Below are 13,943 nucleotides of genomic sequence, written 5' to 3'. Positions count from 1 at the left end.
AAAACTTAAAAAAGTTATCAGCAAATTGTTCGTTTTATTTTATATTTTTGTGGCTACTTTTGCATATTTTTATAACGATTGTGGCTGTTTAACATCTCTCTACGTTAAGAAAGCAAATGCCAAATGAAAAGTAAAAACGATTAAAAACAAACGAATGATTGAAAACACTTAATGTTCTTAATTTTTACATATCTAATAAAAAAAACTACTAACTTTAATATGCACAAATTAAGTCAGCTAATCGTTTAATAGTAAGGTAAGTTAGTAAGTAAAAAAAGTAAGTAACATAGAAAAACAAAATGTAAAATTTTTAAATTTCAAGCACATTGTAATAATATAAAATCCTTTTATGGACAAAAATTTAAAATCTTAGTATTAAAACAAACATGAATTTTGTTGTCATTTTTAGTTTTTTTTATTTCGCAAACTTATTATTGTGAATTGTCTTGTTTGTCTCGTCAGTTGTATAATCTCTAATTTGGACGAGTCTTCTCACCCCGCCTGAGATAAAACCCATTTACTGCCGTGATTCAACCCGTTCGTTATTATCTTTTTAATAACGTTCTGGCTAACCAAATTCCGGGCTGCAGCTGTCAGCTTCCTGTAATAAAACCAACAGTAGTCGCCAAACCTCATCGCATAATTGTGGGCATTACCTTTATTAGACTTGCTGTGGGTCTTGTTATTACTTGGCCTATTGTATTGGTCCGGTGGAGTGGGTGGCTTGTTTGCACCCAATTTCGATGTTTGTGTCGCACGTATTGAGCTTCAATTAGTCAGGCCGCTGTGCAGAGTTAATAAATCACATCCCAGCCATCAGCAATCCCCTAGGAAACCGAATAAATGCTGGCGAGCGATTAATTATGCATAAACTTGATTGATGTGCGTGAGGCGACTGTTAATACGGTGCCAGAACCGCCTTCGAGAAACAGCTCCACCCAAAGTGTCAATGACAACAAGCTCTGCCTCAAATGCCGCCAATTGATTTACTAAGGTGATGACGCACTCGAAGTAGCTTTTAATTAGCATTGAATGGCGTTATTTGCATATAATACAGTCCGATGCGCCTCGTCGAGAATCAGATTTAAAATGGGAATGAAAAGCTTTTGTTTTTAATTACGACTTAGATAATACCTTTGAAATTAAACAAGTAAACAAAAATAAATTCATAAACATTTTAATCATTTGTGCAACAATTCTGCTGCCTTTAAACTATATACTCAATGAACCTGTAAATATATACATATACGAATATTTAAGAATTATTTGCTACATTAGTTTGCAAGATTTAAACACAACAACTTGGAATCTCTAGTTTTGACAAGTGTGCATTTCAAATGTGTTTTAAGCAACCAGAAGTCGACCATTTAGTTAATTAATCTTTTTAATTATATCCGTTTGAGTCAGCAAAAATGACTAACTCAAAAATAGCGATTATCTTGACAAGATCCCAGCCGGCGGATGTTTAGATTTCGTCCGAGCCTCTTGTATTCCCGCTGCGTGCATTCAAAAAAGCACCGGTTTTTGTAGGTTACGCCATTGGTGCCGCACACCTCCGCCTTCAAAAGGTTGCAGGGACAGTAGCTGGCCTCCGTGGATGCCCCAAAAAGTATAAGCGAAAGGCCCAACAGAGCCACCAAAACCTGGCACTTCATACTTGTGCTGTGAAAGTCCTTATTATATCAGAAAAATGCGGAACTCGTTGTCCTATTCCAGCAGGTGTTCAGCTAAGACTGAGTTTTGTTTAAATTTATTTGGACTATCTCAGCTATAAAGTAATTACTGATAACAGATTAAAACAAAGATTTTATGTTTGATAAGAGTAAATAATATTTGATAGTAATTTATTAAATTTAAAATATTATCTCACAGCACTCCAATTTAAATTGGAGAAGACTGCTGACTCACTGATACTCGTATGAAAAATATGCTTGATTAGTATCCAAAATCGACAAATTTCTATAAATTGCATGGCCCATCGCTTCGGATGTTTAGGATCCTTCCAAGCTTCTTGTAATTTCGCTGCGTGCACTCGAACTCACAGCGATTCTTGAAGGTGACGCCATTGGAGCCGCACACCTCCGACCCCTTTGTTTTGAGGTCACAGGGACAATAGCTGCCCTCCGAGGATCCCGCAAAGAGGGCGACCAAAATGGCCATGACGACCACCAAAGCCAGGCACTTCATTTCTGCTCCGTGGATCTCTTAAACAAATGAGATTTATGGGGGGTACACTACACTTCGCTGCGAGTGTTCAACTGAGACTGAGTGTCGGAATCGTTGTTTCTTCCGAGTTTGGGTATAAGATGGTGCCTTTGTGTGTGCGTAAGTTTTGCTAATTAGCCAAACAAGCTGCTGATTCTTTTTGCAACGCTACCGCTCCCCCCCACCTCCCTCTTTTCTCACTTTTCTCACTTTGGCTGCGTGTGGGTTTGGTTTGCATGTGTCTGGCGGGCCTCCAGTAATTTACACGGCTGGCAGTTGAGGGCCCGTGAAGTCGCTATGGCAAAGAGCAAGAGCATAAGACTCAGAAATAGACCTCGCATGGCGGCACTTACTCCACAACTGGATAAGACTTAGTCAAATTTCCCCAGGGTCTGAGCAGCTCAACTAATTGAAATTGAATGGCAATTGCAATTGAAATTGAATTGAGACAGCGGCGTCGTGTAAATTGCCTGACAAAAAGAGTGGCGTTCCATTAATTACTGGGTCTCATATAAAAAAAGCAGAGTAATGTGTATGTAAATGTTTTGCAGAGAGGGGAAATTTCCACCTGATCGCCGATAGGAAGGCAGAGAGAAAAGAGGGAAAAGCTCTTTAGCAAAGTGAGTAAATTATAGCTTTTCGCGGAGCTTTTTTTTTTACTTAACTATAAACAACTGCGTGTTTGGTTCCGCGATAAGCTAAGTAAGTAATTGAATTGACAGTGGCTAAGGCCCATAAATTATTCAAATAATTTGCAATGCATATATCTAGCAAGGTTAATTCTTGGAACTAGGCTCGGCTAATTGAGCTCGCATTTCTACGGCATACTACCAGTCATCACACTATAAAAACTTCTCTACTCACAACTCCAAAGCACCCCGATAACTGATAAGATAAGCGAGCAAATCGAAGCCAAAGCTCCATTGTCTGGAAAAGAAGTCGAGCAGCAGTGTCGAATCAGTCTAGCAAGTGGATTAACCTCGTCAGCATGAAATTCCTGAGCATTCTTCTGGCCCTGTGCCTGTTCCTGGCCCTCGCCGTGTCGCCAATTCGCAGTGATGATGATGTCGCGGAAAAGGAATTCTGTCCCTGCCCCAGGAACTTCGATCCCGTTTGTGGCAGCGACCTAAACACATATCCCAATCGCTGCGAATTCGATTGCAAGCGCCGAAAAGTCGAACGCCAGGGACGCAGCATGGGCATACTTAGATCCGGAAACTGCTAGTCCAAAATTCCCGATTGCAACAAACCAAAGAAACATCCAGAAATATATTAAATCAAATAAAATATGTGCCTTGTATTAATCATCAATGTGGAATATAAAGAAATAAATCAGCTTATCAGCCAGAGCATTTGGCATTGCAATTGATAGCGTTTCAACACCTTATCGCAAATACGAATCGTATATGGCGCAGCACTGGGAAAAACTTATAACTATTTTTGCAGCGATTTGCGAATCTGATAGTATCGAGTGGTTGGTTTAGGTGGTTGGTGGTTCAAGATACCCAAGAATGCCATGCACGCATTGGAAATTTATAATTTATGAGTCATACCTTAAAGTTGTGTTACAGTTTTTAACATAGTTTCTTTTACAGTGTTTTGAGTAAGGTAAACAATGTTTTAAAGAGCTGTAAGGCTTTTTTATTACTCGGTAAATACGATTTTAATATTGAAGGCACTAAGCAAACTATAAACTTGCATTGAAAATAAATATATTTATATATTTTTATTTTAAGTTCACAAATGTTTATAACCTTAATGAATTATGAGTCATGGTGCATTGTTGACAATATTTAACCTTTTTCATGGTAAGTTTCTTAGCCTGACAAAAAAAAAATAAAAAATAGTTTTGTTTATTAAAAAATGTATATTTTTACTGTGGTTACTTTCAATTACAGAACCAGGCGACCCCAATTTATGTACGCAGCCCTGGTTTGACTTTTTATTATTATTGTTGCCTTATTTGCTTTGCTAAATCTATGGCAACATTTGTTTAAATAGAATCCAAGCCAACAAGAAAAGTCGTTAAACAATTGGGTCAATAACAGAAACATCAAAAGAATATACATAGAAATCGAGTTCCACAAGGAAAGTAATCTATTTTTCATTTTAGTTAAAGTATTATTTTACCACTTGAAAAAAATCTAAAGTAAATAAACAAGTTTGAAGTTTTGCAGAGGCTTAGGAATGGAAAAGAAATAGTTAAAATTCCCTTTTAGAACCTTATTTGTAGATGCATAAATGTTTTCCAAGTTTTATATAAGTACACTAAAAGCTGAGCCCTAGCTAGAATATTATAATGTATTTACACATTTTTTCACAATCGCCAAGTATTTATTTCTCACTTTTCATTGTACATGTGTATCGGTTACAACCAGTTTGATTTCCATATTCCGCTTACTAGCACTTTCCACTCTTAGCGACCGTAATTTCACGTCCTTGGTTTTTCGCTGCGCAGTTCAAGTCGCACAGGTTGCTGTAGGTAACGGAGTCCGATCCGCAGACAGGATCATAGTTGCGAGGACATGGGCAAAAGGCCTTGGGCTCCTGGGCCGCGGTCAGGGCCAAAAGAGCGAACAGACAGAGTGCGATCAGAGCTAGGCAACGCATGGCTTTAGTGTTAGACTGGCTGGGCAAGACTGGAGCTTTCACAACCGGTCGGCACTCATTATAGATAATAAGCCAAACCAGCACCCTTCGCAAGCCACAGTTCGTCGGAAAAACTACAGATTTGCAACGTTTAATCGTAATTTCAAACCTTGTTTTATAAATAAAACGTGACTTTTTACACCGTCCTGATTATTGACAACTTGTCATAATAAATAAAATAAAAACCAAATATTTAACATATGTATTGCCACTAACAGATTACTATAATTTACACAATTTTCAAGTGTTCCTGTCCGTTTAGGGCTAACGTTTTTTTGAGCACGTGGCGTATACGCATTATTCAAAATAAGCGAATAAAACTGAGTTCTTTCTATACATAAATAAACATTTATTATGCCCCTGGTTTGCTGGTAGCGCGCAGCTGTTAACCTTGGCAACGTGCGCAATAAAGAAACGATATTAGCTTGGCCTAATAAAATCCTTTCAAGGCACAAAAGCAATTTCAATCTAATCTTGTAGTGCCAAAAGAGGCGGCTAAGCCTGGCCAAATAAAAGGAGCGGATAATACAAGATGAAGCAGAAAAAGCTTAAGCGCAAGAAAAATGGTTGCGGATTCCTCTTTATATTTAAAAGAACGTGTTATATATGTTAAGCAAAATAAATATTTATAGATAGAATTTTTTTTATTTAAGGAAAATTAAATTTTTTTTTGACAATTACGACTGTGTATCTTATGAAACAGCTTTCCCTTAAAATTAAAACGATTCTTAAAGTCAAAGATACGCATTTTCAATAACCAAAATCCGCAAAAACTTTTTCCTACCCTTCTGCCAAAGACGCAAACAAAAAACACAACACAAATACACTTTAGCTAAGCCCAACAGCATTAGAATGAAGGGATTTGCAAGAACTGAAAGACAACAAAAGGATTTAGGGCTCACATAGATGTGTACACAAGCAGAGATAGTTTGAATACTGATTGCCATACAGATACCTGTTGGAGCAGTTACACATGTGTATACACTAAAAAAAAATCTATTACTTCGTCTATATGATACTAAAGATCTAAATTTTCGTCAATACAATTGCGAACTGGTTGCTGAAAAGACTTAAGTCACACAGAGGAAACTGAGCTCTTAAAATCGACGTTTAATGTGTTAAAACTGGTTAACAACATTTTTAAAAATAAAAAAAAAATTAGGAGAGATAAACAAGTGAAAATTACTTTTTAAAAGATTCGTATTTTTTTCTGTAAAACTACCAGTATATTTACATTTTTATATTTTATACAACAAAGTTAACTGTCAATTACTAGATTATTCAGCAAACGCCAAACAAAGTCTTCAATGGGTAGTTTGTTGTGTTACAAATTATGTAAATCATTTTAATTATGGAATATTCCAAATTTCCCTATCCAATCACACAAATTTCCATTAATAATATTATCCATTGAGTAGAAAATCTTTGTTTTTTATTTAGGGAACAATGACTCTTTATTTTCAGGGATCTTTAAACTACCTTTTCCTTCATTTATAATCAAAAGCGTCTTTCAGTGCTAATATCTCTGCGATATGATGAGAAATTTTTTAAACTAAGAATATTTTGTTGACAAAACGTAAAGAATGGGGCTCTTTAAATGTTATATATTTTTGGCTTTTAAACAAAAACTAACTACTTATGTATTATTTACAAATTCCCAATTTAATCGCAGAAATTTCCATTAAAATGAAAATTGATTAAATTTTTTTAATTTGGGAGGTCTAAATATATTTGAATAATTTGTTCTGTGTTTAAGTACAGGGATAACATTACCGAGAAATCCTTGATACTAAGTCTGTTTTGCATTACTTTTGCAGTTGCCAGCACGCCGGAGAGTTTGCCCAGCAAGCGGGACGAGGCCAGTGTTGGGGCGGGCACCACCGGCAGCAGTGGTGCGGCATCGAGCAGCAGTGGTGCAGCGAGCGGTGCGGCGAGTGGGTCAGCTGGAGCAGCAATTGGATCTGGAACTGGAGCCGGAGCCGGAGGAGCAGGTGGCGTCAGTACGCCAGCCCAGGAAGCCTCCAGTCCCACAGTCTCTGAGCTCAGTGGCAGCGGCTCAAATGCGACAATAAATGGTCAAGTGGCAAGTAAGTAACGTGCAGTACATGGCATTATGTACCCGACCACCCCCGCTGTTGTGTGTTTGTGCTTTACTCGTTTTTTGCATATTTCATCATCTGATTCGCATTATAATTTCCATTTAGAGTAGCGGACAGGAAACCGCACCGCCTGCATAATCCATGCTGCACCAGCTGCGGAGATTGCGGTGGCTAAGTCGGTTTGACATCGCTCGGAAATTGCAGGAATTTAGATAGGAGAGGACTTTGTGGACAGTTGCGGTTAAGAACTGAATTGGCTAATTGAAATCGTGGCCTTGTGAAACCTATTAAAATTAGCAAATTCTCAATTAAACTAATAAATATTTATTTAATTGATTTAAAAAAAAAAAAACTATTTAAATTAGCCAAGGCTATTTAATCAATTTAAGATTAATATTTAGTGAGCTTTAGTCAAATGGAATGAGTTTTTAAAAACCACTTAAATTGGTTATCATTCCATAACTAAATTAAACAGCATGTATATTAAAATATTTTGCAAAAATTTAATAAAGCAGACTTTTTGTTAGAAGTTTGGTTAAACATTAAAGACTATAATGAACTACGATCTGATTTTTTGGAAATTTGCAGAAAGCTCAAGACAACATATATTCATTTCTGCATTTGGTTAATACAACAAATTTGATTTCCAAATTAGATTCCAGTATATAACTGATATCAAACTAAATTGTCGAGTAGACAACTATCTTAGCTTTTCAAAAGAGATTGATGGGAAAACCATCGATCATATTACGCACGTTTATTTAATTGCCGGCCATTTCCACCCACCGCTCACATGGGTCAAATCAAGCGGATTCGGTCTTAGCCGTAAGCTGATGCCAGGTGGGGCCAGCACAGCATTTTTCTCCGGTTTCGCCTACATTGTGGGGTAAAATGAAGCGTTGAAAGTCATTAAGGACGTGAAGAGTCGCCAGTAAAAGGAGCATAAAACATTTCATCCAAAAACTCGAGTCGATAAAGTGCCCGCGTATCTAGCAGTTAAGCAAAGGAATCTCGGGTGTAACATAAATTTAAGTGCAGCATAAAGCGGATTTTATGACTGCCCCATCACCTTGTTCAGGAGGTGATTGCACTGTCAAAATAAATGGAATGCAGTTAAGATTCTCGCAGCCAAGACGAAGGCACTCTGTGGCGGTGGGAAGGTTGGGGAATTCGCAGATAGATTGCTCCGTGGCCCCTCTTCTCGGCACTTGACAAACACCCAAACAGTTGAATCCTTTGCACTTTTTCGGCACGCCCGGGATGAAAACTTGGGGCCAACTGAGGATGATGCCACTCAGCCAACTCGAAGCTGTGGGGCCACAAGGAGATGCCTCGCAGGAGGAACTTCTTCAAGGGCTTTTGTTTGCTGCTCGTTAAGCATTTTCCCCTCACTTGGGGTTAAACTAAATAAAGAATTCTATGCTACAATGGCCCTAAATGATGGGAATAAATTATTGATTTCTTGTCGACTGTATCAAACCATTTCTGACCGAAGAAGAAAGTGAACAGTGGAACAAAAATGGAGGGGATATGTTTATTTTAAATCAATTCATATCGTGGGTTGCAATCAGTACACTATATTTCTTTATAACAAATTTAATACCCTAAAATTTGGTTTCTTTGAATATTTACCAAACATAATATTATTTATAAATTGTATATTTTTATTAATCTAGCTTAAGCAATAATCTAATTACATTCTATAAAAGTACTTTGAAATAATTAAATTTAAAATTGTCACGTTCAATTTTAGCTCATTGGGTATTTATTTTATTGGATGAAACGTTATAAACCTATACATAATATAAATTTTTTACCATTATTGCCATTATTTATATCTTTTAAAAATGTTTATTTTTATAAAAAAATGTTGATTAGTATTTTAAAGAGTCATTAAATCATTTTCACTCTCAATTTAAAGTTATTATTTCATTTTGGTATAAATAAATGTATTTCTGTGCCCACTGTGTTCATTGCATCTGAACCCTTTCCCTTGTGGCCTTTGTGTGCTTCGTTAGATCCCAGTAGGGCCTCAATCAATGTGTCAACAGTGAGAGTGATATAACTAAATAAGCAGCCGGCAACTAAATCAGTTTCTTCCTTCCCAGGACACGGCTCACTGACGATTATCCGACGCACGAACAGCCGGAACTTTACGCAAATCGACGCCCAGCTGGCATCGCCTTCAGCCACCGCCTCCAGCTCCACAGTCCCAGGGATTGGCTTCGCCCAGACGCCGCTTAGTGAGCCACTCGCGGAGCGCCTGAGCTTCCGTTCCGGCAGCAACGGATCCGCGTCCGCCGGCGACAGCCGCTCAAGCAATCAGGGCCCCAGTACCGGACCATCCGCCACCGCCACCGCCGCCGCCGCCAAAATGCAGCCATCATCGCCGAACGCCACCAACTACCTGGCCGACAACATTCAGATCTCGTCGGCCAACCTGTCGCAGACCGAAATGGTCGGCGGTCGCGATTCGAACGACTACACGGCCGCCCACTCGATCAACGTCGCCGGCAACAACTCGTTCCTGCGCGGGGACACCGATATTCCGCAGGAGTCGGGACACTCCTTCGAAACGCCCTCGAGTATCTCGTTCGCCGCCGGGCAATGGGACACGGAGAGTTTGCCGCCAGTCGACACGCCAGATGCCCTTAACAAAGCGGCCGGGAGGTGAGTTACCTATCACTACACTACACTTAAAAACCACTTATTTAGACACTGGTAAAGTGTCTTACAAGTTCAGTCAAAAGTTTGCAACGCAGTGAAGGATAAATTTCAGACCCTATAAAGTATGTTCTTCAACAGCACCACCAGCATCCATCTGCCTGTTTCTGCACGGAAATAACAAATTTAAATGAAATAATACTCGTTTGAATGAAACTCCGTATCAAATCAGTCTTAATGCTTGGCGTATTACTTTGATATGGTCGATTGCCATAGAGAAAGCGAAATGTTACCGTTTTTATACCCATTAATTGTAGAGAATAGTCGTTGAAAGTATGTAAAGGGAAGAAGAAGGAGTTTCCCACATAACAAAAAAAATATATTTATATTATTGATCAGAATCAATAGCAGAGTCGAGATAACAAAAAGTATAAATACCAGAGGTGCAGAGTTGTCCTAAGCAGCGCAAGTTTATTTCAAAATGTGGCGAAAATGGAAGGGATCTTTTGTAAGCTTTATATGTTCTTTTTCGGTGAATACCTATCGACTCATACAAAAATCTTTTAAATCAAACAAGATTATTTTAGATGTCGCCACCTAATACGCAATTTTTTTCTAGAAGCATATTTTTTTGAAGCTGAGTAACGGGTATCTAATATTTGGGACACTAGACTATAGCATTATTTCTTGTTTTAATACCAATTTGAATACCAAAATAATCCTGGCACCTTTTTCATGAAAATATTCCAAAAGGTTTCATTCTATTGCAGGTCAGGGGATTATACCATTTAGCTTTTATATAAAAAATGTTTTTTAAACATGTACGTAAATCAAAATATAGCCCCTTTATGATATATTTATTATTTGTAAAAGATGTAATGGTATATAAACTTCGGGTTGCCGAAATTTCCTAAAATTTTTGCTATTCCTAATACATAGGGTGTAATTCCTTTCGGTTAGGTTTTGTTTTGTATTCATACAAAACTGGCCGTGGCAGTTAAAGGCATAATTTCAGATCTGTAACGAAATTCGTATGCTTGTTCAGCATCTGTTATTCATCAGGATAAGCACCAAGGTCTCGAGACTTTAAAGAGCTCGGTTCTTTTAGAACTTGAGTACAATCATAAAACCTTGCTCTTTCCATTAGTTTCCACTAAATAAAAAAGCTAACAAATACAAATAGGTTGTTTGTCTGACAACTTTATTGGCTCCTCGTACAGTAACAGGAAAGTACTTGCGTATTATTGCTTTGCTATGTTGTAGTTCCGAAACGTACAAATGGTAGATTATAATATCCATTAAATCCTTTGCAAGCTCCTTCATGCAACACTTCGAACCCAGCGCTTTTTAAAAAACACGTGTTTGGATAGGTTTTGTTGTTCGTGCCGCAGACATTAGATATATTGAGGCGACACATACTGGGATGCCAGCATACAGTGAAGTCCATAACAGCGAACAGGAACAGGGCGATCAACACAAGGCAACGCATGGCGATGGTGGCTTAAAATTTAGGGACATAGCACCATTATTTATATATACGCCAGTACCAGAAAATCGCAAAAGTTTTAAGCGTTTAATCATAATTTTAACACTTGTTAATTTCAAAAATGTTTTCCTTTTAATGTTTATTAACTTGAAATTGTAAAATGACTTATGTTTAAAAATGTCTTAACAAATATCAAATGTGAAATATCTATGTGATTACTTTATATCGCTTGAATTTGGAGTAAGAAGATTTTTGTTGTCTTATTCTCGTTTGTCAACTTTAAAATCAGTAATACCTGAAGGGTAAATTCGAGTAAAAAAAGCTTAGCCAGCATTTTCATATCCACAAAGTGTTTTGTATTTTGTTTCAAAAGCCAACCAGACAAGACGTTAGTTGATTGGTATTTTAATAAAAGTGACATTAATACAATGATATAAATACATTCGTTCTTAGAGCTAGCTTTAAATACTTTATGTCGCTTAAAATGTTTTTTCTTTTTTGTAGGCATCCCTTTCAAGTGTAAAAATAAACCGAATATCTCATTCAGAATTTCTAAAAGACTACCAGTTCCGATTGTTAGCAGATTCCCTTCTTGACCACTGCTATTTTAGATCTAGTTCTCTTTGATGCACATTTTAAAACACACTTGTTATAGTAGGTATTACGGTCCGATCCGCAAACACTATCATAACGCTTAGGACATGTGCAAGTCTTGGCAGCAGTCATGGCCAAAAGCGCAAAAATGCTAATGGTGATTAAAACGATTCCTCGCATGACTAAAGTGTGAAACACTGAAACACTACCGATACTCATTTGTAAAAGAACTAGTACAAATTAATAATTTAAAGCGACAAATCGTAATTTAAACACATCTTATAGTCAAACAAACATTTACTTCCATTTACTTTAATTTTGTAATAAAACTAATGGAATTACTAAGATAATCCATGACAACGTTTGTATATCCGGCAAATAAAATACCGACTATTATAAATTTTTGTAAATCAAATGATTTAATGTAGAAATTTTTTTCCCTCAGTAAACACAAATATTATAAGCCTGCTGATTGATAATTGATATTGTTATTTGTTTGTTTTTGTTTTATACGTCAAAGGTACAAGAAAACTTTTCAAATCGGGAAATATTTGGATCATATGTAGGTCATATGTTTCTGGGAATTTTATTGGCACCATTTATATATTGAAACAATGAAGTTTAACGCGCACAATTTATTATACATATACATTTGCTTATCCCGGTTACTTGCACTCTCCGTTTTGGGCAAGTTTGACACCAGCGCATTTTAAAACGCACGCGCTTGAATAGGTTTTGTTGTCCGTGCCGCAAACAGGGCTATATTCTCGAGTACACCAACAGGCCCCAGTGAGGTCCAATGTAGAGATCAGGCAGAGGACGATCAACGCAAGGCAAGGCATGGCTACAGTCTATAATGATGTAGCATAGGCACCCCCTCCAGTACAAGATAACGCAAAGATTTAAAGCGTGAAATCATAATTTAACACTTGTTTATGTCAAAATGAATAAACGAATTAAAAAATAAGTCTTCAATTTTCAGTAAAATCATATTATTCCGTATGTAAGCCATTTATGCACCAAGCTCATAAAATTAGATGGACCTTGTATTTTTCATCCATATTGTGAATTATTGGTTTCTTTAGTTTATAAGCTTATGGTATTAGCTACCAAAAATAGGTTGAAAGCAATTTTTGAAAATAAATGTTAATTTCTAAACCCTTGCAGAGGGTATTATAATTACAGTCAAAAGTTTGCAACGCTGTAAAGGAGACATTTTCGACCCTATAAAGTATATATTCTTGATCAGCATCACTAAGAGAGTCGATCTAGCCATTTCCGTCTGTCTGTCCGTTTCAACGCAAACAAGTCATTCAGTTTTAAAGCTATCCGCATGAAACTTTCCCAAAAGTTGTCTTTCTATTGTTGGTAGTATGTATCTAATATTTGGGACACTAGACTATAGCATTTATTTTGTTTTAATACCAATTTGATATTATTCAATGACCTATGAATACCAAAGTAATCCTGGCACTTTTTTGATGAAATTATTCCAAAAGGTTTCATTATATTGCAGGTCAGGGGATTATACCATTTAGCTTTTATATAAAAAATGGGTTTTAAACGTGTACGCAAGTCAAAATATAGCCATTTTCTCAAATATTTAGTATTTGTAAAAGCTGTAATGGTATTTAAACTTCGGGTTGCCGAAATTTCCTAAAATTTTTGCTATTCCTAATACATAGGGTGTAATTCTTTTCGGTAAAGTTTTGTTTTGTATTCATACAAAATTGGCCGTGGCAGTTAAAGGCATAGTTTCAGATTTCTATCGAAATTCTTATGCTTGTTCAGCATCTGTTACTCATCAGGATAAGCAGGTCTCGAGACTTTAAAGAGCTCGGTTCTTTTAGAACTTGAGTACAATCAAAAAACCTTGCTCTTACCATTGGTTTCCACTAAATAAAAAAGCTAACAAATACAAATAGGTTGTTTGTCTGACAACTTTATTGGCTCCTCGTACAGTAAAAGGAACGTACTTGCGTATTTAGTTAAAAACAGATATTTTACCCAATTGGTATAGTTTGGTTAACAATATACTCATACAGTCCATTAAATCCTACGCAAGCTCCGTCATGCAACATTTTCATGCCAGAGCATATTAAAACACAATTGTTTAGATAAGTTTTGTTGTTCGCGCCGCAAACACTTTTATGAATGACGTCACATACACAGGCACCAGTGAAGTCCAAAAACGCGAACAGGAACAGGGCGATCAACACAAGGAAACGCATGGCGGTGCTGACTTA

General features: G+C 37.0%; 5 protein-coding genes across 17 annotated transcripts in view; 2 read left to right on the top strand and 3 right to left on the bottom strand.

Moving 5' to 3' along the window:
* Nucleotides 1–13,943, top strand: part of LOC128262736 (dual specificity calcium/calmodulin-dependent 3',5'-cyclic nucleotide phosphodiesterase 1) — a 111,625-nt gene that overhangs the window by 72,153 nt on the left and 25,529 nt on the right. For 11 of the 13 annotated variants that reach the window (XR_008268373.1, XM_052997200.1, XM_052997194.1 and 8 more), the window contains 2 exons: nt 6,672–6,941; nt 9,062–9,623. Coding sequence is in view for 12 of the 13 variants with exons in the window: in XM_052997194.1 (XP_052853154.1) it covers nt 6,672–6,941; nt 9,062–9,623 (832 nt within the window). In the remaining variant the exon portion in view is untranslated. Of the gene's footprint in view, nt 1–4,848; nt 4,952–6,671; nt 6,942–9,061; nt 9,624–13,943 lie in introns of those variants that run through there. The other 2 variants (XM_052997199.1, XM_052997202.1) reach the window with 2 other exon arrangements.
* LOC128262741 (serine protease inhibitor Kazal-type 13) lies at nt 1,162–1,723 on the bottom strand. Its single transcript, XM_052997213.1, has one exon. It carries the CDS (start codon nt 1,653–1,655, stop codon nt 1,422–1,424), a length of 234 nt encoding a protein of 77 aa, XP_052853173.1. The 5' UTR covers nt 1,656–1,723; the 3' UTR covers nt 1,162–1,421.
* LOC128262742 (uncharacterized) lies at nt 1,851–2,193 on the bottom strand. The gene has a single exon (XM_052997214.1). The coding sequence runs from the start codon at nt 2,185–2,187 to the stop codon at nt 1,960–1,962; it is 228 nt and encodes a 75-aa protein (XP_052853174.1). The 5' UTR covers nt 2,188–2,193; the 3' UTR covers nt 1,851–1,959.
* Nucleotides 2,412–2,552, bottom strand: LOC128262743 (uncharacterized). Its single transcript, XM_052997215.1, has one exon. It carries the CDS (start codon nt 2,544–2,546, stop codon nt 2,412–2,414), a length of 135 nt encoding a protein of 44 aa, XP_052853175.1. The 5' UTR covers nt 2,547–2,552.
* LOC128262740 (serine protease inhibitor Kazal-type 2-like) lies at nt 2,914–3,570 on the top strand. Its single transcript, XM_052997212.1, has one exon. It carries the CDS (start codon nt 3,194–3,196, stop codon nt 3,428–3,430), a length of 237 nt encoding a protein of 78 aa, XP_052853172.1. The 5' UTR covers nt 2,914–3,193; the 3' UTR covers nt 3,431–3,570.

This window comes from Drosophila gunungcola, unplaced genomic scaffold, assembly GCF_025200985.1.
Source record: "Drosophila gunungcola strain Sukarami unplaced genomic scaffold, Dgunungcola_SK_2 000001F, whole genome shotgun sequence".
NCBI lineage: Eukaryota > Metazoa > Arthropoda > Insecta > Diptera > Drosophilidae > Drosophila > Drosophila gunungcola.
This window is presented reverse-complemented; position numbering and strand designations above follow the sequence as displayed.

Excerpts from the sequence above, each read along its gene's own strand:
- LOC128262740 (XM_052997212.1), top strand. The coding sequence starts at position 3,194 with ATGAAATTCCTGAGCATTCTTCTGGCCCTGTGCCTGTTCCTGGCCCTC.
- LOC128262743 (XM_052997215.1), bottom strand. The coding sequence starts at position 2,546 with ATGCGAGGTCTATTTCTGAGTCTTATGCTCTTGCTCTTTGCCATAGCG.
- LOC128262741 (XM_052997213.1), bottom strand. The coding sequence starts at position 1,655 with ATGAAGTGCCAGGTTTTGGTGGCTCTGTTGGGCCTTTCGCTTATACTT.
- LOC128262742 (XM_052997214.1), bottom strand. The coding sequence starts at position 2,187 with ATGAAGTGCCTGGCTTTGGTGGTCGTCATGGCCATTTTGGTCGCCCTC.